Source organism: Lissotriton helveticus, chromosome 3_1, assembly GCF_964261635.1.
Source record: "Lissotriton helveticus chromosome 3_1, aLisHel1.1, whole genome shotgun sequence".
NCBI classification, from domain to species: domain Eukaryota; kingdom Metazoa; phylum Chordata; class Amphibia; order Caudata; family Salamandridae; genus Lissotriton; species Lissotriton helveticus.
In genome coordinates, this window is record NC_136061.1 from 1,394,286,357 (window position 1) to 1,394,314,043 (window position 27,687).

The following is a 27,687-nucleotide window of genomic DNA, read 5'->3' on the forward strand; positions in this document are numbered from 1 at the left end:
CCGTCCCCAAAAACTTTTTGAATTAATCAAAACTCAATCTAAGGACCAACCTCAACGCCCACAAGATCCAACTCAACCGCAACCCACATGTGAAGACTTTTCTAACTATTTTAATACAAAGACTGAGAACATCAAGAAAGATCTCATCAATGATCTAAACTCTCACTCCTGCCCGCTCACCAAAACTTCTCTACCCACTATCTCTACACAACAAATACCGTCTAAGTTTGCTCTAAAAAACGACACGGCATGGCCATGTTTTTACACCTATTCCGAAGACGCTATAGGCAAATTTCTCAATGCCTTGAAGCCTTCCAATCACCTCAGTGACCCTCTCCCCGCAAATGTGTCTTAGCCCTTTGCTACTACCTCTCTGGACCAAAATCATAAACAGTTCACTTCTACAAGGTTGCATCCCTGACTCCCTAAAGGTGGGGCAGGTTTCTCCCATCCTTAAAAAACCCACAGCTGACCCCATGAACCTAAACAACTATCGCTCTATATCCAATATTCCCACCCTGGCCAAACTTCTGGAAAAATGTGTTCACCATCAACTGACAAATCATATTGATGACTTCAACCTTCTCAACAATCACCAATCCGGCTTCCGTGCAAACCACAGCACAGAATCAGCCATGACACACATCATTGATGATGCACTCCACATTCTGGATCAAAACGAAGCATGCCTTCTGATCCTACTAGACCTCTCCTCAGCATTCGACACGGTCAAACACGAGAACTTGATTGATCTGTTGAAGCACAGAATGGGTCTATCAGGATCAGTGCTCAACTGGTTTACCTCTTTTCTGCAAAACCGGACTCAAAAATTAAAAGTCAACAACAGCCAGTCCAAATCTGTTCCAGTTACCCTAGGAGTCCCACAAGGGTCCTCACTATCCCCTACACTCTTTAACTTATTCATGGAACCACTCACTGATCTGCTACAAGCATCCAACGTGCAATTTCACATGTACGCTGACGATACCCAACTGTACCTCAAGATCAACACCCTTGACGACATTAACCTGCTTAACACCACTCTTAAGTCCACCCAAACATGGCTGGCAGAAAATCACCTCAAATTGAATGCTTTGAAAACTGAATTCCTTCTAATTGCCCCACCCGCCAAAGTCCCGATAATGCACAATTGGATCAAACACCTTATAGCACTCAACGTTCAACCAACCATTGTGGATTCAGCGAAATCATTGGGTATAACTCTGGACTGCAACCTCAATATGCAGAAACACTTTAATAACGCAACGAAGGGAGCAAACCTACAGAATAATACACTAAGGATGTTGAAACCCTTCCTACCCCCCAATGACTTCAAGATGGCGGTTCAAGCTCTAGTTCTACCTCGGCTGGACTATGGAAGTGTCTCACTATGCGGTGTCCCCAAAGCTATTACAGCTCCCCTAAGAGCCGCCACCAACGCAGCTGCAGACTCATCACTGGCTTGTAAAGAAGGTCTCACATCTCCCCTGACCTAAAATCTCTAAACGGGCTGCAATTTGAAGCCAGAATTCACCTGAAAATAGCCTGCATGACATACAAGGCCTTGCATGCTCCCAGCTATCTCACACAAAAACTCACAATATCCGGTGGGAATAGATCCCCAAGAAGTTCGGAAAACCTCCTTTTGAAGCCACAAAAATTCAACAAGAAAAAAACTTACAAACGATCATTCTCAGGAATGGCACGCAGGATATGGAATGCCCTTCCACCGGAAATAAGACTGAACCCCTCCACCTCATCCTTCAAGTTGGAAGTTAAAGGAATCCTTATGGCAAAATTCACCAAAACATAGTCCCAGGTCTCCACGACCTTGCCTCGTTAGCCCGCTCTTGCTCTGCACCTTACTGCTTTGCTGTTTGTATACTCAATGATTTGCTATATATTTTGACATTTTTTTTTATCTTCATTATACTACTATGATTCACCAGGCCGTTCCTGATCTGCATCATGTTGTTTTACTTTTGTCTGCATGATTAATGCTGTGCTCTATGGTCTGTTAATGTATGATATAACTAAACTCATCTATTGTAAAGCGCTCTGATTCCCGCAAGGGTCTTGTCCGCGCTCTATAAAGCTTTCAAATAAATAAATAAATATATATGACATTTTGAGTGACACACAACTGCTACTTGAATGTTACACTAGTAATTCTAAATGTTTGCATGTTTTGTTTTAGGTGTAAGGTTTTAGGTAGAGCCTCATAGTGCCATGCGCTGTGCCTGAGATGTATAGTGTGTTTGTAGCAATAGGCAAGGCGTAAAAAATAAACTATGTATTAGTCTATTGCCAGTGCCTACTTTAAGAAAGCTGCAGAGAAAAGCACCTTTGTGACTTCCGTCAAGTAGTGCAACTCTCTGTAAACCCCCCATAAGCAAAGTCAGATTCCATATTTTAAGTTCCACTTGCTGAAACACCCATAATTATTTTCCTATAGTGGGTTCATCACAACAATCCTCCCTTAAGTTCACCTAAGCGTGCTGCTTCACATCTCACAATGGCACTCAAATATGAGATGCTAGTAACAAAGTCTATCCGAACAGCACTTCCTGACCACTTCTCTCACCAAACATGCCAGCTCAGGACCATGAGTTATAAACAAAAGATCAGACTGAACAACTAAGTGCAGTAGCCATATAAATAGATTATTATCATATGAAATACCACAAAAAGACTTGCACAGTTGCTCAAAGCTACGCGCATACCGAAAAACCGCGAAGTGCACAATTGTCTCAACCTAATACAAACTTATTTTGACTTGTACTTAAGTGGTTGTCTATTTACTTACTTTTTGACTATTGCACAACTTCCTCTGATATGTCTGTAAAACGTACCTTTTCTCCCGAAGTTTTGTCCTGAATTTTGACCTTCTGTCCTGAATTTTTACACTTACTGTCCTGAATTTACACCCATGCCAGTTGGTCACCCTACCCCCACCTCCCGACCCCTTTTGTTTGGGTGTAGAGATTTTGCAGCTCTAGAACTCTTTGAGTCCTGTCCTGAGAGCAGACAGCTCGTGATATAACCACGCCCTCGACAGAAGAGCCCTCATGGGGTGATCCAGGTGGCTCTAGCCTAGGGCACACACACTGGGGTGATGGGAGATGGCAGACAGCTGCTAAACAGTACTGCTCAAGTGGCTAGGTATATATAGTAAACGGTAGGTCTTTAATTTCGCAAGGAAGGGAACGGAAGACAAACCATGCTTTTTTACTAGTTTTATTAAAATTACTTTAAATATGTGCATGTATTTTTAGATTAGGTTATTAAATATCTTTGTATAGAGCACTAAAACTAATGTGCCATAGTTTTCTTAAGGAAGGGTAACCACTCTTTAAAATATAAACTACCATTGATTTTACCTTCCAAATTATTCAATTTATTTATTTGTATAAATATCTTTTTTATATAGATTTTTATCACTGGATATTTTTATGTAAAATATATTTAAACAGCCAAATGGAAGTAACACCTGAAGAAGACATGATTTTTCTTTATTATTTGTGTACTGAAGCATGGTCGTTTGTCCGGGTGAATATTACTGTGAAGATTTTATGCTTGGCTGTACTTTTATGACCATGGTGATCGAAATAAAGTTATTATGATAATGAAAATGTAGTTCCATTAAAAAACTGTATATATTAACAGCTTAGGATGCTGACACATGAATTGTGCAATCTGTGAGTGATTGGATACCGAAAGGATAATAATTACCAGACAAATAAGTGGTTATTGAAAGACAGGCAAAGTAAAACCCAGATTTGTAAACAATTTCATTCTTCCATCTGTCTGTTTTTAGTTGACAGCTAAAGGAACACTTAATAACTGGGTAAACAACAGAAAAACTCCGTCGGGTTAACATTTGCAGCAGAAATATGCAGACATTTTTATAGAAGTACTGAAAATTGCCACTTCCAAATTGCATTGCGCTTTCTACAATTTAAGTATTTAAAGTAAGCGCTTACAAATGAAAAATAGCATATTTTTCCATTCTAACTATAGTCTGAATCTCAAAAATATTACCATTCATTGTTAAACGTTCTCCGTCTGCAGTGGTGATCCTTTTTGTTGTTTACTTGAGGTTATTTCAGGAGAAGTTGTAGTTCAGCAGCAAAGGTACATTGTAGTAAAGGAAGATGCAGAGTCCAACTGTGTAAGTAGGTAAATCCTTTATTGTAGATTCCTTCTAGGATAGATGAGTAGGAGAAGATAGGAAGTACAGGTATAGCCCCACCAGGAGTAAGCTCTAAGCAGCTCAGCCTGAGTTGATCAACTGACACTGTGAGTCAGAGAGAGGTACTGTGAACCAGAGAGTCACCCAGGCATTCTATGATGTCATGAACATTCTATTCAGTGAAGAACAGCAGAGAAGTAGTTTACTACACATCCTCTTTCCTTAGGGAATGACAGAAGAATAGAAAGAAAGATAGACAAGATACCTCAAATATGACATTTGTATGAAAATACAAAATGAAGTACACAAAGGAAATAATGTATGACATGAACAGCATGAGGTATCATTAGCAATAGGATGCTAAATTTTAAATGGATAGAGAAGACAACTAAATATTTCTACACAACTAAATATTGCTACTATATGCCTCATCCCCTTCTCTTAGGGTAACAGCATGGTTTAGATGAATGAATACCAAAGTAGACAACAGGAAGAGTGTAAACTCGATGACAAAAATTCACAAGAGAAAGATTCCCTTGATAAAAGTATGTTGACACTGAAATATGATAAAGCTCCACACTCAAAGTCTTACCAACATGAAACCCTTGGCCACGAATTCCAAGCAGGTAGACTTCGACAGAAGCAGGGTGTCAAATTGAAATGATGTTAAAACAATCTCCACCAAAAATAGGGAACAAGGCAGGGTGCTAACCCTGTAAAAACTACAACTTCCCCTAAGTAGGGTACACCACAGGATAGTAATCCTGGAAACTAAAATGGGGCATTGACTACCCACAAATACACAACCTCCCCTAAATAGGGTACACTACAGGATAATCAACCTGGGAACTGAAATGGGGCATTGACTACCCACAAATACACAACCTCCCCTAAATAGGGTACACCACAGGAAATTTACTCTGGGAACTGATATGGGCATTGACTACCCACAAACTACCACCTCCCCAAAGTAGGGTACACCACAGTAAATTTACACTGGGAACTGATATGGAAACTAAAATGGGGCATTGACTACCCACACATACACAACCTCCCCTAAATAGGGTACACCGCAGGATAATTAACCTGGGAACTGAAATGGGGCATTGACTACCCACAAATACACAACCTCCCCTAAATAGGGTACACCACAGGAAATTTTCACTGGGAACTGATATGGGCATTGACTACCCACAAACACTACCACCTCCCCAAAGTAGGGTACACCACAGAAAATTTACACTGGGAACTGATATGGGCATTGACTACCCACAAACACTACGAGCTCCCCCAAAGTAGGGTACATCACAAGAAACTAACCCTAACAACAGATGTGGACATTGACTACTACCCACAACCTCCCCAAACAAACGGGTACACTCTATGTGAGAAGACTGAATAAGAGATCAAGCAACACTACACTATATTCATGAGTTATAGAGAACGTTTACTGTCACCCAACCAACTTAAATTGGAAACTGAATCATTTGAGTATGCACACACACAACTTCCCCAAAGAAGAATAGAAAACTGGGCTAACCACAAAACATGGTAACTGATTGCCCCAAAAACCTACACAGATTAATGCATACATAAATTTCTTGTCTGCACAGTGACCACATCACTTGGATCGTAATGTTTGTACCTTACCAGGATAAAACATAAGGCAAAGAGGAAATACAGAAAGTCAACTTGCTCTTAGTCCCATAAGAAGAGCTGCAGGTCCATGAACTATCCATTCCGGTGACCATACAGTCACGACAGCTCGAGAAACGTTGGGCATGCTGGTCTATGCATTAACCATTCCTTTGTCCACACAGTCACGACAGCTCCAGAAACGTTGTCCTTGCTGAATAGGGAACACCAGGCAACTCCTTGTGGACTTTGTGAGGAGTATAGTGACCTTCGTTGACCATTACTCACAATACTCACTTACTGAAGAAAAGCGGGTAATCTATTGTCCGCAAAACTTTATTGACAATGCAGCAATGGCAAAAGAAGTACACCGGAGTAAAGACTGCCAAAAAGATGATAACATGAAAGAGCAAAATGGCGGCACGCATCCCTGACGCTGTGCAGGGTGGCTCTCGGCTGAAGCGTGCACCAAAACGTCCACCGCAGTAATGACTTCACAGAGAAGGCGGACGTCACTGAAGACGGAGTGCAGGCATCATGAAGCTGGTAAGGCTGCGCGTGTCGAGTGAATGCGCGAGGTGTGTGCTCGTGGCATGTTTGAAAGTCATCCGTTAAACTGGCGTAGAGCAGAGGCAACATTTTGAGTGTCCCATTCAGTAAAGAAAAATGCCTCACACACCAATAAAGTACAACTCTGCCCCCCGCTTTTGTAAACATGCGCAAAGGCTCACGAAAAATGTCACTCTTGACACCATACGACACAGCGACAGCAGGCAAAGTACTCCCAGACAGTAGATAATACTTGAACAAATAAGCGTATGAGCTCACCAACATCACCACTTTTCTAGACTCTCTTGAGTCTGATCCAACGTTGTAGACTGGCAGACAGTAGCAGGGCAACAGCAGGCTCACTGACAAGCACACTGGCAGAATTGAAGGACCAGTTGTTAATGACACTGTTGTCTTTTTTCCCAAAGAGGAAGACGCTGCCAGACTGTTTTCAACATCACCGCTTTTCTGGACACTCTTGAGTTTGTCCAAACGTTGAAAACTCGTAGACAGTAGCAGGGCAACAGCAGGCTCACTGACAAATACACTGGCAGAACTGAAGGACCAGTTGTTAATGTCGCTGTTGTATTTTTTAAAGATGAAGACGCTGTCAAACCGTTTTCAGCACATAAAAAATGGTCAGATTTGTAGACAGTCAGTCCAGACAACTTGCTGATGTAGTAGAACAATTTTCACACAGGTTGACAGGAGACAACAAAGTAAAGACACACGCCCAGGGTGAAGGCTGTCCAGATAGTAAAGGACACTGGTGGGGCTAGCTGGGCGTTACCTTTAAGCTTCAATTTACATTTTGAAAGTCCTTAGTTACTTGTCTTTCAGTTCCTTGGTTCCTTAGTTGACCTTTCTCCTCAGTGCATGCGTAGGTTTATCCAGTTAAAATCGTCGCCAAATTGTAGTAAAGGAAGATGCAGAGTCCAACTTTGTAAGTAGGTAAATCCTTTATTGTAGATTCCTTCTAGGATAGATGAGTAGGAGAAGATAGGAAGTACAGGTATAGCCCCACCAGGAGTAAGCTCTAAGCAGCTCAGCCTGAGTTGATCAACTGACACTGTGAGTCAGAGAGAGGTACTGTGAACCAGAGAGTCACCCAGGCATTCTATGATGTCATGAACATTCTATTCAGTGAAGAACAGCAAAGAAGTAGTTTACTACATACATACTTCTATACTAGGAGACCTTGGTTTCAATCTTAATTTATTTCACAGTGTGTGATCCTGGGCCACTTTACGTCTTGGGGTTCAGCGTTTGTTACATTACAACAAGCATTGGCAAAGCCAACATGTAGCACTTATGGTACCTCAAAAGTGTTTGACCATGCCTCATATTATCCTGGGTGCTGCGCTGCCAGGGATTGAAGAGCTATACACATTTCATGTTGTAAGGTAGAATAGAAATAACACACCACTGATCGACTGTGTATACATGACATTTTTATATGCCAGTATTTAACGCTCCCTCCCAGTAAAGACAACAGACCTGGACATAAGTTTCTATACATTGTGTGTTACCTGCTTGAGTCCCTCTAGGTTGTATTAACCCACCCAACGACATAGCCAAGGCCAACCATTAACACAATTTTGTGTGGGGTTTCGCCACCAATAAACCATTCATCATGTTGTGCCACACCAGGCACTGGATGCGATTGAGGCAAAATGATTTGCTACAGATCAAGTTCACTACTTGACAAGCTGTACATATGGGTATATGCTACAATGGTGGTAGTAAGGTGGCTTTTCAATACACACAGAGAGACAGTGAGTGTGTGTGTGTCACTGTGTTTTTTCCCCTAACAATACAGTCTCTCGTCTCAATAGGAAATACCCCTTCTCTTTCCCCGTAGGATTATTAAATAATCACGTATATTATAGCAATAAAAACATATTATGATGTATAAATAGGGTGTCATAAGTCACCAAGAGTCCACTTTGGGAAGCGAATGATGTCACCAACTGAGAGTAATTTTCAGAATGATCACTGGGGAGTCTAACATTGGGCTGCTTTGAAGTACCCCAAATACCAGGACTTTTATTATCAGCTCCCCTGGAACAGTTAACAAAAAGAAAATAAAAAAAAGAAAAGGCCCATCGTTAGGAACAGGATGTGAACCTGTCAGAGGAATCCCCATTGGATTTTAAATCCAATGACTTACCCATTTGGCTCCCTCAACAAGGTACTCACATGACCATCTAGTCAACTGATTGCAAATGATGGCTGTCCGTGTTTTTACTGTCATGTTACACTAAGGCTGGCAACACAAGCAAGAGACAGATTTTTTTCTATTCTGTTCTTTGGTTACCAGTCGATGAACTGCGAGGAGTGGAAGAAGAAATCGAAGCTTTAGACGCAGGGCACCAAAGAAGAAAGACTACATTACAATTACATACAAACTACAGAAGACACACATAGGTACCATAGAAATGCAAGTCAGCTTAATGCTTAGAAAAAAGAAAACATGCTACATTAATTTCAGGTGGGAGAGAGACAGGGCCGCGTGGAGAAGCTGATACAGCAGTCCCCTTTTTTTGTTTTTTCAGCCTCTGAGTGATGGTGATGGTGAAAAATGAATGTGGTTGTAGTTAAAAGGTGTGCAGCCTCAGAATTGAAATAATTCATCCACATAAAATCTGCGCCGACCCCAAAAGCACACACGCTACCTCTTTGAAATAAATATTTTTAAAAAGTTAAACATGAAGCATGCTGAAAAAACAAACGTCATGTGCTCCAAAAGCATATCAGCAAACAAAGTTTGTTTACACAAGCAAAATGCAAAGGCCGTCACGGCACATGTTTCGCTTGGCAAAACACAGAGCCGAGAAGAAAAAAAAATAGTGCACCAAAACTACCCTAAATACACAGGAGGGAATGAGGACATGTAATGCAGCCAGTCACCATGAGAGGGAACCAAACACTAAAAGCAGGGACAAATACAGCCAATGTACCACTGAAAACGCAGACGTTCAGAATTGCGCACAAAAGAACAAATGAGAATCGATGACCATGCTTGAAGCCCACAGGGCAGATACAGCATGTCTCAAACGAGACAGCGCATGTGCTGCCTAGGTGAGACCTACAAAATTTGCATTCATGCTAGCCAGATTAAAGAATCCTGACAGCCTCTGATGTGAGAGGTCCGCCTCGCTCACAATTACCCCATCGCTTCTAAATTAATCATGTGGTCATTTACTGCACATTGTACAGGGAGTGACTGTACTGCACTTATTGAAATGTTTTCCTCACACTATAGTACTACAACTTAAGGGAAGAACAGCCTGGGACATCTATCCTATCATACTGAGGCTCTGTGTTTACCAAATGTAGTTTGCATCAATATAAATGAGGCAGAATTGTACCTGTGCTATCTATACCGGACTATAAAGCAGCCCCCATTGCCCTAGCTTTATTCCATTCCATGTTGGATTTGTTCCACCACGTTTTCAGAAATGGTAGTTGCTCTCACCTATTGGACCCAATAGGTAAGACTGGAGGTCGCAGCGGCATCAGTCAGAAATCTGAATGTTTTGTTTATCCCTTCTTATTGTCCATCCGCGGCCTGTCACTAAAACCATCAAGCCTCCTTCTTCATATTTCAATAGGATATTTGGTCCAACATAAAACATCCTCCTTCATATTTCAATATCAAACCTCCCTCTTCATGTTTCAATGGGCGATTTGGTCCCACATCAAACCTCCCTCTTCATGTTTCAACAGGAGATTTGGCCCAGCATCAAATCTCACTCTCTCCCTTGATCCACTGGTTTAGTTGCTTACCTACCTTGGTGACCCAAGTTCAAATCACACCAAAAATCGAGTGATTCTCAGCACCCTTCTGTGACTCAAATTGTAAGTTGGTATTTTGGGACACAAATGTGTGAAAATATGAGATGTATAAATAATGTGTGGGTACAGTACTTGTCCAATTTTATGTTTCCACCCACTCCAGTCAAATCCATGTTAATGTAATCTACTGCCAGTTAGTTTGGTGACAGTTTGGTGATTCATTCTCTATTGTTTTGGACAGCACCTTCTCTCTGAGTCACTCCTGATCCCTAAATGCATCCTCTGAAAAGTCTTTCTTTATTGCCCAAAGGTACTTTCGTGCTATATCAAATACTGAAAAATAAAAGAAAAAAACTCATAGAATGTGCTGCAAGATCAAGTATCCCACTCATATCTGTAGTATCACATACCTGCCAACTTGAAGAACAATCTCACAGTGTGAGGAGGGAGCGGGCCCTCGTGCCAAGAAGCATCTACAAGGCACTTTTGAACCCCACTCTGCCCCAAGCCCCCTCCCCAAAAAAAGAAAAAGCTTTTTAAGGCTGGCACTGATGTCCTGGGGTGTTTTCACAACCCTTAATGGACATCAGCAGTTCAAGGCCTTGAAAAGGGAGCTGTAAAACCACTATTTACAGTGGTTTTCAGCTCATTTTCCCTGTCACCGTGTGATATCAGTTCCTCGCCTGTTGCCCATTGGATGGGAGACGATATCGTGTGCCACTCGATGGCAATGTGAGAGTTGGCAGGTATGGTATCACTTACTTTTTCACTAGGAAAGACCTAATATCGAACAAACCTGGATGAATGAAAAAGACATGCACTTCCTGCTAAAATCCCTAGAAGGCGGTAAAGCGTAGGTTGAAAGTCAGCGCTTCCATGGCGTGAGGCAAATAAGCATCTTTCAAGCACCACAACGTGATAACGCCAAATTTCTGCAAAAAGTCAGTGCATGGGGAGCGCCACAGCCATAAAATTATATTTTACCTGGAACACTGAAAATTCTCACAACTTTCCTAATATGGCATAAACAGGCAGATCCATCAAAGAAAATACCGGGAGCAAACGGGCAGATTCTCAGAATCTGGCCGTTTGCTCCCGGTATATTTGCATTTGGGATGCATCATCCCAAATGCAGAAATCGCAATTTAAGGAATCTCTAAATAGCGATTCCTTAAATTGCTCTTGCATTTAAGGAATCCCAAAATGAGATTCCTTAAATGCAATGCATGAAACCCAAAAAAATAGCGAATTCGCTAATAGGGGGAGCAAATTACCATGAAGTCGAACTTCGTGGTAATTTGCTAAAACTTTGAAAAATGCACTTTAGTGCATTTTTCAAAGTTACATGTTGCGCACAGGGCATGTGTGTGTGTAACATTTGTGCACAGGTCCATTTCAGGGGTGTAACAGGGTGTCCTTTGGACACCCTGGCACCCTTGAAATAGCGGAACATTAGCGATTCGGTAATAGCTAATCGCTAATAAGAAATGGCTTTCCCATTCATTCCTATGGGCCTAAAGGCCCATAGGAATGAATGGGAAAGCCATTCCTTATTAGCGATTAGCTATTACCGAATCGCAAATAAGGAATCTGTAGGAATCGCTAATAACATTGCGATTCCTACATGCCTCCCGTTTTGCGAGTCTTTAATAGCGATTCCTTAAAATTCGCTATTAAGGACTCGCAAAACATAACTTTGATGCATCTGCCAGTAAATCTTTTAGTAGATAAAAAAGGACTTCCCATAGAAGTATATTTAACTTGAACTCTATGCTAGTCTGACGAGCACTATGCCATGAGTTCTGACTGGTGGTTTAATAAATATTGCATGGCAACGTTTTTTTATATGCATGCATGGGTAAAATACATAAGTTGACCGAAAGAGGGACATCAAAAAGGCTTTTTGTGATCCTAGAGGGCAGGGTCTTCACAAGGAGCCACTCAGATAGGAGTTAAGTTCTCCATTTAATGCTAGTATCTTAAACAACAACAAAATACGTGTATGTCCTATTAGTGCTCCCTCCTCCCTCCAACTGTTCCTATCTTACAGCTTTCACTGCAGACCATACACCAACATTCTATTATACCATTCACTCTCAGTTTTTCAGACACCAGCTCAAACATACTAGCAATAGGGGCACACTGGATACCATGCTTTTCTTACATTTACATCTGTTTTTGACGATTTGTTCCGACTTGGTGATGAGGTGTGCAGAGCAGTCGCACAAGATTCTTTGTTGTGAAGCAACAGAAGTATGTTTTCCTTCATTCGGATTTTGTGTTGTTGGCAACTCCTCTGCCAGTTTCATTCTGCACGGGCAAACAGGAAACATTTTCTGTTGCGTCCATTTCTGTACACCGTTTTGCTGCCAGGTGTATTTTATGTACACTCAGGTTAAGAAATGAGATTCACAGGTATTCTCAATGGGTGATGTGTGGGCATTCTGCCCATGAACAAAATTTTCAATTTTTCTGGGTATCGACCAATTTGTCAGCATAATGCCTCAGTGTGTAAAATACTAGCTACTGACATCAGCTGCATCATGTAAGATACAAGTTTGAGTCTTGTAAAATAAGTTTCTGAAAAGACTTTTGGCAGTACCCAGCTCCACAGCCAATCATATCGTACATAGAGAACTGGCTGTACCCTACATAAACAATACTATTAGAATAGCTGGTCTCACTTTTTGTCGAAGGCTGTGGGCAAAGGATGAGGCAAAACTTACAACCAATATAATAAAAGATTGCCTGGCCCACGATAACTGGAAAAAAATCCCATGGCTTGAGTACATTCACAATTATTTGATGGATTGCAAGGTAGATTTTAATAAAGGGGACCTAATATCCATACGAGACATTAGTAAAATTGATTTGAAGTTGAGATATATCTCGCTCATGGACTGTGCTAGAAGTGAAGAAGCCAAACACAAATATAGCGTAACTGCTTATTGCCAAATCCCTTCTGTTCTGGATTTACAAAGTTACCTAAAAATGATTGTAAATGCCAAGCACAGATTCTATCTGACTAGGGTGAGATTTTGTACTATACATTACCTTGTAGCATTTCGTGACAGGGAAAAAGGTTTCCATAAGTTACCGAATTTCCCGTGTAGTGGGAAAACCTCTCAGTCTACACTACATTTTATATTATTTTGTACTCAGTATAGTGATATAAGGAAATTAATCTTAAGAGCAGAGATACCCCTTCGGGGGTCGATTCTAGCGCTATATAAACAAATACAAATACAAAGACCTCTTTTCCTTGCCACTAGATTGTTTAAATATAAAAATGCTTTTAATTATTTATGTGCCCTTGACAATATGAAGATTATGTGCACTGTTGTACATTTTATTGTACGCGCAATAAGGAAAAGAAAGGAATTGGCGTACTTAGATGTATTATCATATGAAAATACTCATGAGGATAATTAGAGTTGTTACAAAAAAGTGTAGAACTTGTATTTTATAGTGATTTTAATCATATGCAATTTTTGCACACTATGCATGTATGTTGCACAAGGTGTTCCACTTTTTAATATTTTTACATTCTTGTGTAAATGTAAATTACGTCCTTAGCGCGAATGAAGTTATGAAACGAAAGCTTCTATAAATTCCCTTGACTAATGTACTGTATATAGTATAGTTTGTTAACATATAGTAACACTTGCATTTAATAAGGTCTGAAGAAATTTAGTAAAGGAAAATGTCTGAATTTAAAAAAATGTATATATTGTATTTCAGATGAATTTAAAAATGTTTTGTTTTAGAATGCTTTTATGGATGTATATTTTACTCCGAATAAAGCTGTTTTGAATGTGAATTTGAGTCTTGGAAAGGCATTTAAGTCATAAACTCTTATGAGATCTGCATACTGAGTAGATTTGAATTGTGTAATAAGTATTCACTGCATGCAGAGATAATCAATTGTGTCCTATGAAGTACAATACAAAAACTATGTATTATTTTGTGAGCTTGGATAATGACAACAATAATGAAAATGTGGACTATATTTTTTGTTTTCTAAATACCACATATCTACAATTTCTAAGCGCTGTACATGACGTATTATTATCACTCAATTTATGGATCTCAAGCTACCAAACTCAGAAGCACTGCAAGCCTTCAACTCACTGAGACATCCACCCAGCAGTATAATGTCCACACAAAGGTTAAAATTAACATTACACCTTAAACTGCATCAACAGAAGTAATCAAACCAAGTTAACGGGCTGAACAAAACATGTTCCATAAGACAACTACTAATGCAACGCTGATGTACAATAGGAGACCTTATATTTAGGGGGAAAAAGAGTATAAAAATTGTTTATTTTGGTAATCATATTTAAAAGGACCATCCTGTGAGTGATATCACAGTACATCTCAAAACACTGGAAGATGTCTCCTTCTTTATTGTCTGTCTGGATCATTAAATCCATCAACAAGATACAACACACATATATTTTTAGCAATGCTATAAACACATGCAGGTACATTTAAAAAGGCCTTAAATAAATATTAATTAAATTCTAAAATCACTGTATAAAAACATTCCATTTTGAAAAAAGAGCAAGAGCATTTAAAAGAATAGATACTTGTTTTAACTTGCTATTGTCTGGCTTTCCTAGCAGCTTAAGTCTTATCAGCTACACTGCTAACAGGGATTTAGAAACAGTACACAATAATCATCCTTGATTCAAATCAAATCCAAAAGAAACTGTATTCTATTTAAGCACAGTAAATCAGAATAGTACAGAAAACATAAAATACACGGATAAATACAAGCGTAAAAAATGACAAATCTCAAATCACTGTTCAGAGTGAAAACCCTCAGCTAAAAACTTTTGTACATAAAAGCAGACCTTCCCATTAGATAAAAACTGCAGGTAAAGCAGTGCTGCCTGGGCTTGCTTAAAATCCTTATTTACAACAAGTGGGCGAATATACTTATGTCGTAATGATGCATATTTATGACAGATAAAAACTACATGCAAATACACTAACCGTATTACATGCGCAGGTTGGTAGTTCAAAGGATCTATGCCAGCCTACTAACAGCTGAGGGCACAAATTCAGGCGAAAATAGGATAACAAGCGTCTGTGCAAAATTGGCATGGCTAAAGTCAAATACATTTCTGTATACTCATAGATTTAACCATAGTATATTGGGACCAAGATTTTTTCATCAGCATACTATTATATCTTGTTTCTTGTGCTTTTGCTCGAAACGCCTTTGTTCCCCATCTAGCGTCTTCCTTAGTTGATTGGGATTAAAAAATAAATGTGAATAGCTCAGATCGCATTAAGTGCTTTGAACATAATGGAGCCCAGGAATATGGTAGCTAAAATCCAATGCCAACCAATCTTTCAGAATTAATCTGTTTAGCTCCAGTTCTTTTTTTGACCACACATTCATCCATAATATTATGGGGCGAATTTTAATGAAATCATCAACAACATCTGCCCCCAGCTCTGCATGGACAATCTCCATTGGTACGTCTCTGTGGCAACCTCAAAAGCCTTCTCATACATTTATTTTCTGTCAGCTTGATAGGAAGGCAAAACATATACCCCCAAACTTTGGAACCAAAAGACATGGTTGGAACACATTTCATTCTGTACAGCTCTAATTAGGATTTTACAAGAACATGGCCCAGATTTATTGTAAAAACCTCAATACTATGGGCAACCATATTAAAAGACGGCACTTGAATTTTCATTAAAGGGTCCCAAATCAATTTATTGTCCAGCTAAATGCCAAGGTAGCAGAATTCCTTTGTGTTTTCAATAAGATGTCCATCAATCATAAAGAGCTATAATTGAACATGTTTAGGACCTATCACCACTGCGTAAGTTTTTTACAAATTTGTTTTTAGTCCCATTTTCTCCAAAAAACATAAAAACTATCGAATACAAGCTACAGACCATTCCCTGTATGTGCCATAAGCACTGCATCATCAGCGTAGAGCAATGTAGGAACCAGCCTGTCAGATACCCTTGGAACATCTTCACATCTTTCCACTAAAAATCGCTCTAACTGATTAATATAGAGAATAAAAAGCATAGGGGCTAAAATACATCCCTGGTGAACTCCTCGACCCAGACTAAAGTGCTCTGTGCATTCCCCTGATGGACCATATCTAACTGAGGCCTTCAAGCCAGCATGTAAATTACGCAAAAACTACACAATATCAGTTTCCACATACAATTCCCCAAGCACAGCCCAAACTTTCTATCTTTCAACTGTATCAAAGGCCGTGCTGATGTCCATGAAAAGCAAATTAACTGATTTGTTCTTAGCCACCGTGTATTTAGAGATCAGCAGGCAGAGATTCAGGTTTAGGTTGACCTCTGTCAATTGCTCTAATGCCTTCAAAACTACCAGCTAATCATGTACAAATAAATCCACAGACGTGATGTCATTTGGGGAATCCCTTGGTGGGGTATGCGTAACAAGAATGTCCAGTTGGTCTTCTACCCGAGTTATTTTATCCGCAAGCATTCCAACAGCATTATTAAGGAAGGATAAAATTGTATTTTGCGTTCTAGGTCTCTTCTGTCCTGTGTTAATGGTATCACCTCTACGTTTCACCATCTGTGTCAAGAGTTACCCTGGGATCCAGGAGCCCACGGAAAAGCTAGACGTCAGTATATGGACTAAGACAGCAAAATATTCACTGCCCCTTCAACATTAGAGGGGTGACCTAGCCCAGCCTCTTCCAGTCGCTTAAGGGCTCGGATGGTCCTGCTCTTGGCCCAGACATTTCCTATGCACACCCCGTGCCGCGGGTGATGGTAGGTGCTCTAAGTAGCGCAGGCTGTCCGCTGCAATGGCCACTCCTACTGGATGATGGCAGGCTGGGACAGTGAGTCCTGCAGCAGCCGTAATCCTTAAGCGTTCCACACTGAGGGTAATGGTAGGTGCTCTAAGTAGCATGTACTGTCAGCTGCAATGGCCCCTCCTCCTGGATGATGGCAGACAGCAGGCTGGGACAGCAAGTCCCGTAGTGGCAGTAATCCTCAAGCATTATCCTTGAATCAGTTTTGCAAATTCTTAGTGCATTTATCCTGTTCAATCTGCCCATATTATGCTATAGCTGAACAACCCATTTAACCCTGCATATAAAGTAATCAGGTCAAATTACCAAAAAATGTTCCTCGGATTCTACTACCAAGCAGCATAAAGGACATAATGAAGACGGTGGAGGATGAGGGCCAAATTGATGTGAATTGGCAAAAGGCAAAACACCATATCTAAATTTCAGGTACAAGGATCTTGTGAGTGATGGATTGATGTAATCCAAAAATCCCTTGTCTTTAAAAACAGCTGTATGGTGCAGGAATGCCCTAGAAGATGTCATCTAACATAGCAAAATTTAGAATGCCTATTGAGACTAACTCTTATCATGCAAGACTTGGTAAACAGAAGTTTTCTTCTACATACTGGATTCCCCCCCCCCCCCCCTTTATAAAATATTAATAAGAACCGCATGGGCCACCTTCATATAGCCATTTGGTATAGGGAGTGTATATTACTTACCTTTGCATTATCCAATGCCTACTGTATGGCACGCTTGCTTGTGATGCACAATTTATCAGTGTAAGCTATATAAAGAAGGCAATAAACCACAACAAGCCACGCATATTGGCTCTATAATAAAAAGCAAGAGCACCTTAATTATATTCCTTTGGGGGGCAGAAATATTAAATTACTATTATGTTTACACTGCTATTAGCCCAAGCCTCATTTGGTGAAATTATAAGAGAAGACGGTTTCTGCTGATGAACGCAGGCGATTCTTTGCACAGTCATGGGGTGCTTTACGATTATTGCCTTTGGCATGTAAATGTAAATGATTTGCACTTTTATTGATTCATATAAATGTTATTAGGTATAGTTCTCTGGGGTTATTGCATACAAGTCCACAGAAAAGGTTTTAACAGACCCCTGACAAGGATTCTGCTGCAACAAATTGTATCTACTATCGAAAACACATATTAATAATGTGCATGACTTTACTTTTAAAATAATACATGCTCAAATGAAAAAATTGTAGTAGGTAACCATACTTAATTATTATAAGCCGGCATGTAAATAAAGTGCAGGACTAGGGGCCCGATGTGGGTAGGATTTACCGGTCGGTAACGGCGAATTCGGCCGTTACCGACCGGTAAATGCCTTTTCCAATGTAGGGGGCATGCATTTACAGATTCTGTATTTTTACCGAATCTGTATTTACCGAATCGGTAAAATTACCGAATTGGTAAATACAGACTCTGTAAAAATACCGAATCTGTAAATACAGATGTAGGTGGCGCTTTAAACAGTGCCACAGGCCCCTCAGAATTCGTTATTTACCATGTAATACTATTGCATGGTAAATAACGAATTCAGGTGTACATGCACATCTGTGCATGTATACCAGTGCCATGTGACACACAGACATGCCCTAAGGGCATGTATGTGTGCTACATGGCACACAAGCCTGACATTGGGAGGCTACAGGGTGTCAAAGTGACACCCCGTTCCCCCTGGCAGGATTTGGTATTTACCGATTCGGTAAATACTGAATCGGTATTTGCCATTGATTCCTATGGGCTTCAAGGCCCATAGGAATCAATGGCAAATACTGATTCGGTATTTACCAAATCGGTAAATACCGAATCATACAGATTCGGTAATTTAAAAAGAAAAATTACCTACATCTGCCTACTTCCAATTTACCTACTCTTAAATACCGAATCGGTATGATTCGGTATTTAAGAGTAGGTAAATCGAAATTACCTACATCGGGCCCTAAGTGAGCCTAACTGCTGATGCCATGTTAACTAGAAATAATACATTAACACAGAAAAGTCTGTTTTTCACATTGAATAGTTGTTTTGTTCAAGATGTTTTTCTTCTCTTAGCTGCAGATGTTGCAATTTCAGAAGCCTGCTGTTAGTGACAAGACACTTGTTTATGCATTAGACAATTGATAGTGAAGTTCCCATTGGTAGGAGACATTAAGGACAGAAATACTGATTCAAGGGAAGAAGTTTTGGACCACAAGGAAACAACTGTGTAACCTTCCTAGGACTAATGTCTGAAAGTCTATTATGCTTGGGTGAGAGCATGGGAGTAAACTTTTCCCCAGGAGTCTCAGGTATTCTATAAGTGGACGATGAAAATAAAAGAAGTTAATGTTGCAACATAGAAATTGGGATGCATCTCACTGGAGTATATTCAACTAAAGCAGCAAATTCTAATTTTAAAAAGAAAGGTGCTTTTCTCAGAAAGCGAGAGCAGTACTGGAGAAGTAGGATTTCATAAAATTATTTGGCGTAGCGGGTTGTGTTTTATGAAAGAAATAATAGATGTGTCTGGAACACTAACGACCAATCAGGCCTTTTAGATAACTATAATATCTTTTACTAGCTTTCCGAAATGTTTAAATAGACATATGGCTGAATAAAGTATTGTTTTTTCATTGGCCAGCAGCATTCACCATGACAATGGCTGCGGTTAGTGTGAAATGCTCGTGAAATGTAGGTTTTGTAGGGCATTAACATGCAAATCCTCCTTTTCTGTAGAATATTTGCCTCCCGGCAATATGTGCATGCAAAATCATTATTAATAGCAGAATGTTCACGCTCATGTGATATTGTGGAACTTTAAGTTATCTTTAAGAACTTTAAGATATCTGCAACTTTAAGTCTCAAAGTTGATCACCTTCACAAAACTCCACAGGTGAAAAATGAATGTTGTGCCTAGTCCTGATCCCAATAACGCATGAGTCCTAGGATAGCCCTAAAACATATTTAGAATTGATAGCACAAGACCATCAATACGTTAATAATAGAGGATTATTTAGAGCCCTCACCATATCCCTGTCAAACTACTTGTACGACTGTGCACAGGCTGGTCCCCAAATGTACGCCTCATTCGTCAAATACCTGGTTGTTGGAAAGGACATTTGTGTTCCTCTGGCTAAATTACAACCCAATCTGTATTACTCCTCTGTTGGAGCAATAAAAGAAGATGCATCCAATAGGCGAACAGTAACCGGAGGAGTGTAGTACAAACCCTCACACTCTGTGCTTAATTTGAGCAGGGGCTTTCCGGTGCTCAGCACCAGCACCTAATCCTCAGCACCGGTGCTTATAGCATCAATTAAGGACCCACTCATTTGGAAGGCAGGCGATTTTCCCCATAATCACAGGATTTTGAGACTGCTCACAGTCTACATTTCGCTTTCCGAAATTACAAAACAAAACATTCTATGTGGAAAGATTTAGTCAGCAATGACGTGAAAATTGCCTAGTTGATGTCATTTCTTCACCCTCTCATTCTGGAGTAACTTATTTTTGATAGGTCCATATCTGACTATTCTTTCTTTGAGAGTGCCCTTTGTGGAAACAAAAGTGCAATGCATTTATTCCGTGCACTTGTGTACACTTTGGTCAAAGATGATTTGCTTTCAAAGGCCTCAGGGAATTAAATAAAATATTAGATTAATATATAAACGGATCTCCTACATTTTCCCAGAACTTTTTTTTTACTGTCCATGATTGGTTCCAACATCTATAGTGAGAATCTAAACAAGGTATGTAAGACCTGCCAACAGCTATTGTTGCTATATCTATAATGATCTCTCTGTTGAGTTGTGCCGGAATCGCTATTGTACTAGCCAGTTTGTCTGAAATCGACCATTCATGTGCAGCACCCTTCAGCCTGCATCACGCCACATAAAATCACACAGTTAAATAGATCCCACGTATATGTGAAAATCAGAACTGTGTATAATGAAATATCTCCCATCTACTTCTTGAACACATTTGGCATGTTTTGGTACAGCCACGGACACTGGAATTATGGGAGTCTGCAGAAGCAGCATTTTCAGCAGAATTATGTACTTACGGCACCTACCGCATAATCCACTTTCAGTAGAATAATTTACAGATTGCAGCAAAAAATGTGTTTATAGTCCAAATGAACCATAAGGTACTCCAAAAAGGTACCGCATATGGAGCTGTGCACAAGCCGACACTTTACAAAAGTCAACTGGTCACCTTTCAATTGCTCACTGCCATCTTCAGGTTTTAAACTAATGCTAATTGGCTGAATAACATGAATGTGTGTTAAAAAGCACAAGAAGCATAATGTGCTCCATTATGTTACATAATTGGCATTTCTGGAAACATAATTTAGTCTTCCTGTCACATATTCTGGTCCTCTACTGTTGCATAAATCCAGTTGCCCCAGTTATAGACTTTAGGAGAAATATCAGCCCTGCATCTCTTTGCAGCTTCTGGGTATGGGAGTACACAGATCCCCTACAGACCAACCCTATGTAGGTTTATGCAGAAAAAAGGGAACACCACAGCGGACCAAGCGCTTAGCACCTCTACTTCAACAGTCCCATAAAGTGTTCAATGTCATGTGCTGTTAAACCTCCAAGACCTGCTGTGGTTTGGTCTCACTGGATTCCCAGATAAAGCTTCAAAAAAGGCGCAGAGGCAGCACCATTTATGAAGTAATTCACAAAGGCAAAGTATTCTGAAAATATGTTCTTCTTTTTATTGATCTTTTTGTTTTAGGGGTGCACAGGACAGCCAACGCGTTTCGCTCCACACCTTGGGAGCTTCGTCAAGGCGGAGTCAAATGGTATTGCACAGACAGTAGTATACTGGTCCAGGCCAGACAGGCAATATAAGGCTCAGTCAGAGTCCAAATAGACATACAGCGAACAAAGTCAAGAAAGTGGCACGAAAATATGTGCAGGAACTGAGCGCAGTAAGGACCAATTAGCGTCCATTAAGGTTCCAAGGCAATTAGAATGTATTGAAGCAACATAAATATGGGGTTCTTGAGGTGAGTATTGTATAGACGAGGTCTGTCTTGAAACAACTTGGCAGACTTTAATAAGCTGCCAAGTCCACTCGTTCTCAGGGCGAGTATTGTACACAAGGAGTCCCCCGTGTCAACCGTATGTAGGTTTACGGCTCAGGCAGTTGCCGAGATTCTTGAGGTGTTTGCTGAAGATATGGGTCTTAAACGACCGAACACGGTGGGGGTCCTCAACCATCCTCAACTGTAACACTATTAAATTGGCCATCATTTTTCCATGAATGTGAATTTTTGTTAATATGAACCTAGCCTGTGTAAGACTTATTAATGGTAAGAATACCACATCTTATACCCCCGAAAAAGGAACCACAAACATTCATTCCTGGTGATATTTCCAAAAGTAAATAAATGCAGCCAATATATCGTGGACTACTGGCGAAGCTATGCATTCTTTTTCATAATTGTATCAATCAGAACGTCTAGAATGTACGTCAGTTCAGTGGGCATTCATTTTTTTCCATTCCTGCCTTTAATAAATCAGGCCCAGTTCTTAAAATGTCTGTGAGGAAGGGTGCAGACAGAGTGCATGAAAGACAGCAAGGCATCGAATTAGAAGAGGCTGTAAAACTAATGATCACCCAACAGACACGTCTGATGGTTTGAGAAGGCATGAAGAGGAGACAGGTGTCATTTTAGTAGAGACTCTCAGACAACTAAATGCAGCGGCGGTGTCCACCAGAAAGTACATAGCCACACTCCTTTCAGAAGAGAGCTACGTTTATTGTTGTGTGGTTATCTTAGCAAAGTCTTCACCAAGTGTCAACCCTAGCACAGTCTACTCCCAACATTCTTCCAGAACCCTTGTGCCTCATTCTGTTACACCTGCATGCCACACCACCACGCAGAGGCATTGGTGCCTGAAGACCCATTCAAACAAACTACTTTAAAGTACAAAATATATACAATACGTATATATCGTTTCTTCATAAACAGTCGATGGAGATCAGCTGCCATGAAACAGAAGTCGTCCAAAAATATCAAATCAACCACTGAATCAATAGCTTAATCGTATGATGCCCTCCACCAATCATATAGACTGAGGTCTTCTATAGGATGTTTCCAAAGTTGTCGGAAGTGTGCTGGAGGAGTTTTGTGGTAGTGGAGTCCTTTACAAATGGGATTTGCCTTGTCCCACTATAAGAAAGGAGTAGTAAAATGTGATTGAAATGTTGTCTTACTGAAGAGGCAAGTATAGATGCTAGAGGTGGTCTTCCACTTTGTGGGGTAGAGAGGGGTACATAACTTTAGAACCAATGAAGGAGGTGGGGGGATGCACCCATACCACCCGCTCCAAGAGATGCAATGCACAAGAGAATGTGCAAACATGATATGTGGAATGCGTTCTTTGGTAAGGAAAACAAATACCAGAAGCATTTGTAATTCAGTGCAGAGCAATGGAAAACACAACGGAGTAGAGCTTGTGATGTGTATAGGTCAAATTTACCTTACTATGTTAACTTGTAACAGTAAGCTTTCAAATCTCCATAGGATTTGATAGTCAAAGGTCTAGTGTATATAAATGCTCATGAAGATTTGAGGAGTCACAATGGCATATAGAAAAGGGTGATTAATTTGGAGGAGGCCGCTGGGTCTGGTAATAAAATGAAGAGCAGTCAAGTACAGAGCTTCAAGATATATTCTTTATTGTTATTGGCCATTAAAAAACTCAGACAGAATCTCAGTATATGAGCGCAAAACTGTAGTCTTGTGCAGAACAGTGGTAACCTGGGTAACGAGTCGTGCCTTTCCTCCACCCTTTCCTTTGGAGATGAAATAAAAAAAAGTACAGTGGTTGGCAACAAAGAGTGGGGTTTAATAAGGATGAGTGCAACCACAAACAGACAATTTCATTAATGGTCACATTTGGCCAACAGTGCATAGGGATTTGGTTATGATGGAAGAAGCTGTCAATTGACTGACTATTGCCATGAATATACTGTGATGGAAGAATTACTACAAAACTTTGCAACTATGCATCAGATCAGCCATACTCAGAGACCTCAGGATACCCAACAATTGAACCCTTACACTAAATATTTAAGATTCGTAGCATTCAGAATTCTAATTTCTTCTACTGCAAGAGACGCAATAAACCAAACATGTTTTAAATATTCTCAGCAGGACAATCGAATACTGATCTAGTATTGTATAAAATTATTTAAGAGAACACCTTTTGCAAATCAGAGCAAAATGTGACCGGATAAAGCTCTTGAAGACTTCAGAATAACAAGATGCAGTCACTATTTTCAAAGATCCAACTTTCAACAAGAATTGTTGCATGATTCAAGAAGAAAAATGGAGAATGTGATCACAGAACACTTTCTTTAAGTATGGATATTTTAACAAGGATTCCAAACAAAGTGTAAATGGTGCACATGTTTTTCCTCCATCTTCGTGCAAAGTGTAACTGAAGGGAGCCTACACAGGGCCAGAAGTATCGGATTATATCACATTTTCAGGAAAATTATTGAATATGTAAATCAGCACCAATGTAATTCATTGTGCACACAATTACATTTATCTGGATCTCCTGAATATCTTTCAAGGATCCGGACTTCTGGACATATGTTGTACACCCCGGGTGTTGACAATTAATTCTAACCACAGTGTAGGCACGCCCCTCCCCACCACAGTTTGCAGTGCTTAGGCAATGGTTTCTTACCTCACGTTGTCATGTTTCTGAATGTAAATCTTATGAAACATCATATCCTCTTGTTTGGCATTAATGTCGGCTTTCATCTCCATGGCAACATGACGAGGCAGTACAGAGAGCAGGAGGCGCTCCTGTGGAGTCAAAGAGACAAAGCAATTAAAACACCTGCCGCCTAGTTAACACACTCGCACGCTTCACTCAGGAGAACTCAGCTGTCATTCTAGATGAGGGAGATGTGAAAAAGTTGATATACCCCCTGATAGGAAGCTACGTATAGTGGTATATTCATGCTCTCACTAGAGAGAACATTTTTATCTTGTTCTACCAACTCACCCATGGCCAGACAGGCCGTAGAGTGCATCAGGAATTTCCCCGGGAGGCTGGAAGGGTGGGGGCCGGTTTGCAGCAGTGCTGCAATATCGGCCCTGATAACAAAAGCAGCAGTACTTCACACCTGCAACCCCCACCCGTCTCAGATGGGGCCGGTCTGACAAAATTGCCAGGGCTGCTTTGGGTGTCACATCCTGAAGTCACCTGTAGCACAACTATGCAATCACCCTACAAGCTTAGTGACATGGCCATTCGTTAATCATACCCACCTTCCACACCAGGTGATGGCGCTATGCATTCAATACAGGGTCAGTTGTAACATGTGACTTTTCAATTAAATGTTAAAGACTCAACATGTCCCACCCAATTTCTCCTGGACCTCCATTATCAGTGCATACATACGCACAGAAGAATGTTTTTCATTTGTTGACCAGCATATAAAGCTTGCACAACTGATAATTGATCAACTTCCACGTATAAGGGCAGTGCCTTAGCCCATACCCTTACATTTTTATCTCTTTTCAAAACAGATTCCCTTATGCTGTCATGTAGAGGGTCACGCTGGCCTACAGGGCAATCAGGCAGTTGCAGAAGGGCTAGCCTGACAGCTTACTGTGTGAGGCGTATTTTTGGCTGTTTGTGGGCCTTCTTTATAGTCTGCTGGGACAGTTTTCATTATTGATAACCCTGATATTACCACAAACATTGCCTGCAGCAATCTCAAATCCATGTTGTTAGAAATTGGGTTGTAGGTTGACTGGCGTATGAGCCCTAGTCAAGCAACAACCAAAATCCTTGTCAGGGTAACATACAGGTAAACCCTAAATTAACCTGTGCTCACCCTCTGGTAGCTCACCACGGAGCAGTCAGGCTTAACTTTAGAGGCAATGTGTAAAGTATTTGTGCAGCACTTCAAACAGTAAAACAGCAAAAACACCACACAAAAGAATTCCACAGTAGGTAAGAAAAATAGAACCTAATTTATGTCAAATTCTGTTTATATGAATTTTCTTGTGCAACTTATATAGAAATGCAGAGCACATGCAACGGTTAACTGAAATAAGCCAAGAGTTACTGATCTCACATGTGGGTTTCAGCTTGTTCACAAGGTCAATGGCACAGCCCATTTATAATCATCACAATCTTAATGTGTTGCATTCAGTATCCCGCACCTGTCCTGCAATTCGCCCTCCAGTGAGAGCAACTTGAAAAGGAAACTTAACATAGCTAAAAACAAAAAAAGCAATGATGTCATGGTGGAAATAATAAAGAGAATGCAAATTTAGCTGCAGTGGACTTAAATAAGGAAGAGGTTGAGGGCCCTAAGCCGTGGGGCGCACTCCATCAGTGGAAGTCCCTCCAACAAGTAGCTCACCAGGGGGGACCATATATATCCAAAGCCCTTTCTGGTGTCGTCCACTATGTTAGTCAAGCACGCCAACGCCCTCCACAGCCTCGCGTGCCATTGTGTTAACGATGGTGCTTCTTGTTTTTCTTTCCAGAACGGCTGTATTGAGGGGCAGTCCCACCAAATGTGGCGAAAATCAACCAACAGGCCACATCCCCGCCAGCACTTATCTGACATATTGGGAAAGATCCTATGTAGTTTCTGAGGGTATAGGTACCAATCATATATAAGGTTGTAGTGTGCCTCCCTTAGGTACATAGAGCAATACATTTTCCCTACATCCTTGCTTAAATGCTCCCATTGCTTTTCCGCTAAGGGGAAATCTAAAAGTGTATCCCAGAATCGTTTATGACGCGGGGTCGATCTAGACTCAAAGATTGAATGAGAGCATACAGAAAGGAGACGCATCCCTTGGAGGTGGATCCAGATTAGGCAAATTCCTCTACGGGGAGCACATTTCTAGTGACGGCCAGCCGCACCAGTGGTTGCTGCACCCAGTGTTTTAAGCTGCAAGAAATGGTTTACTTCCTTGGCAGTCACGCAAATTGTTTTTTACATTCTTGGAAGGAGAGAAGCTAGCCATTCTCAAATAAGTGGGAGATCATATGACAGCCTCCCTCCCGCTATGCCTTAAAGGGTCCTTCTTGAAGGGCAGGGGGGAAGGCAGCATTAAAATGTATGGGCGTATAGGGGGAGGGGAAGGTAGTGAGATGCAACCTCCTAGTGAGAACATCCCATACACGTTTATGTAGTGGATGTGGGAGTACTAATGTATGCGTTGGCCGGTCTATCATGTTTTGGCTTCCATAAAAGGTCCCAAATAGTGCAACCCGTTATCTGTCTGTCCATGTGTAGCCAGTGTTTCTGAGGCCCGCAGCGAACATTCAGTGATAACGCGCAGTTGCACCGCTCTATAATACCCCTTAAAATCTGGCAGCGCCAGGCCCCCATACTTGCGTGGACTCGTGAGCAGACGGTGTGGCTAACGGGCCCTCCTCCCCAATCATATAAATTTAGTAAGCATTTGGCTCAGATCCCGAAAGAGACCTTCCTCCACCGGAATGGGCAAACCCTGAAAGAGGTAGAGCAATCGGGGTAGTGCATTCATCTTAATGGCGTTAATCCTGCCCAGCCAGGAAATGTAAGCAGCGCTCCATTTGCCCAGGTCGATTTTTAACTGGCGTAGAAGGGGAGGGAAATTCGCCTTGTATAGGTCTGCGATACGGGGGTGAGCTT

At 40.8% G+C, this 27,687-nt stretch overlaps 1 protein-coding gene across 1 annotated transcript in view; it reads right to left on the reverse strand.

Annotated features, from left to right (window-relative positions):
- Positions 1 to 24,842, reverse strand: part of ADCY5 (adenylate cyclase 5) — a 951,006-nt gene extending 926,164 nt beyond the window's left edge. Inside the window, exon 1 of the mRNA XM_078682034.1 lies at positions 24,723 to 24,842. Within this exon, the coding sequence (XP_078538160.1) occupies positions 24,723 to 24,805 (83 nt within the window). The 5' untranslated portion in view covers positions 24,806 to 24,842. The remainder of the gene's footprint in view (positions 1 to 24,722) is intronic.
- Positions 24,843 to 27,687: the final 2,845 nt, after the last annotated feature.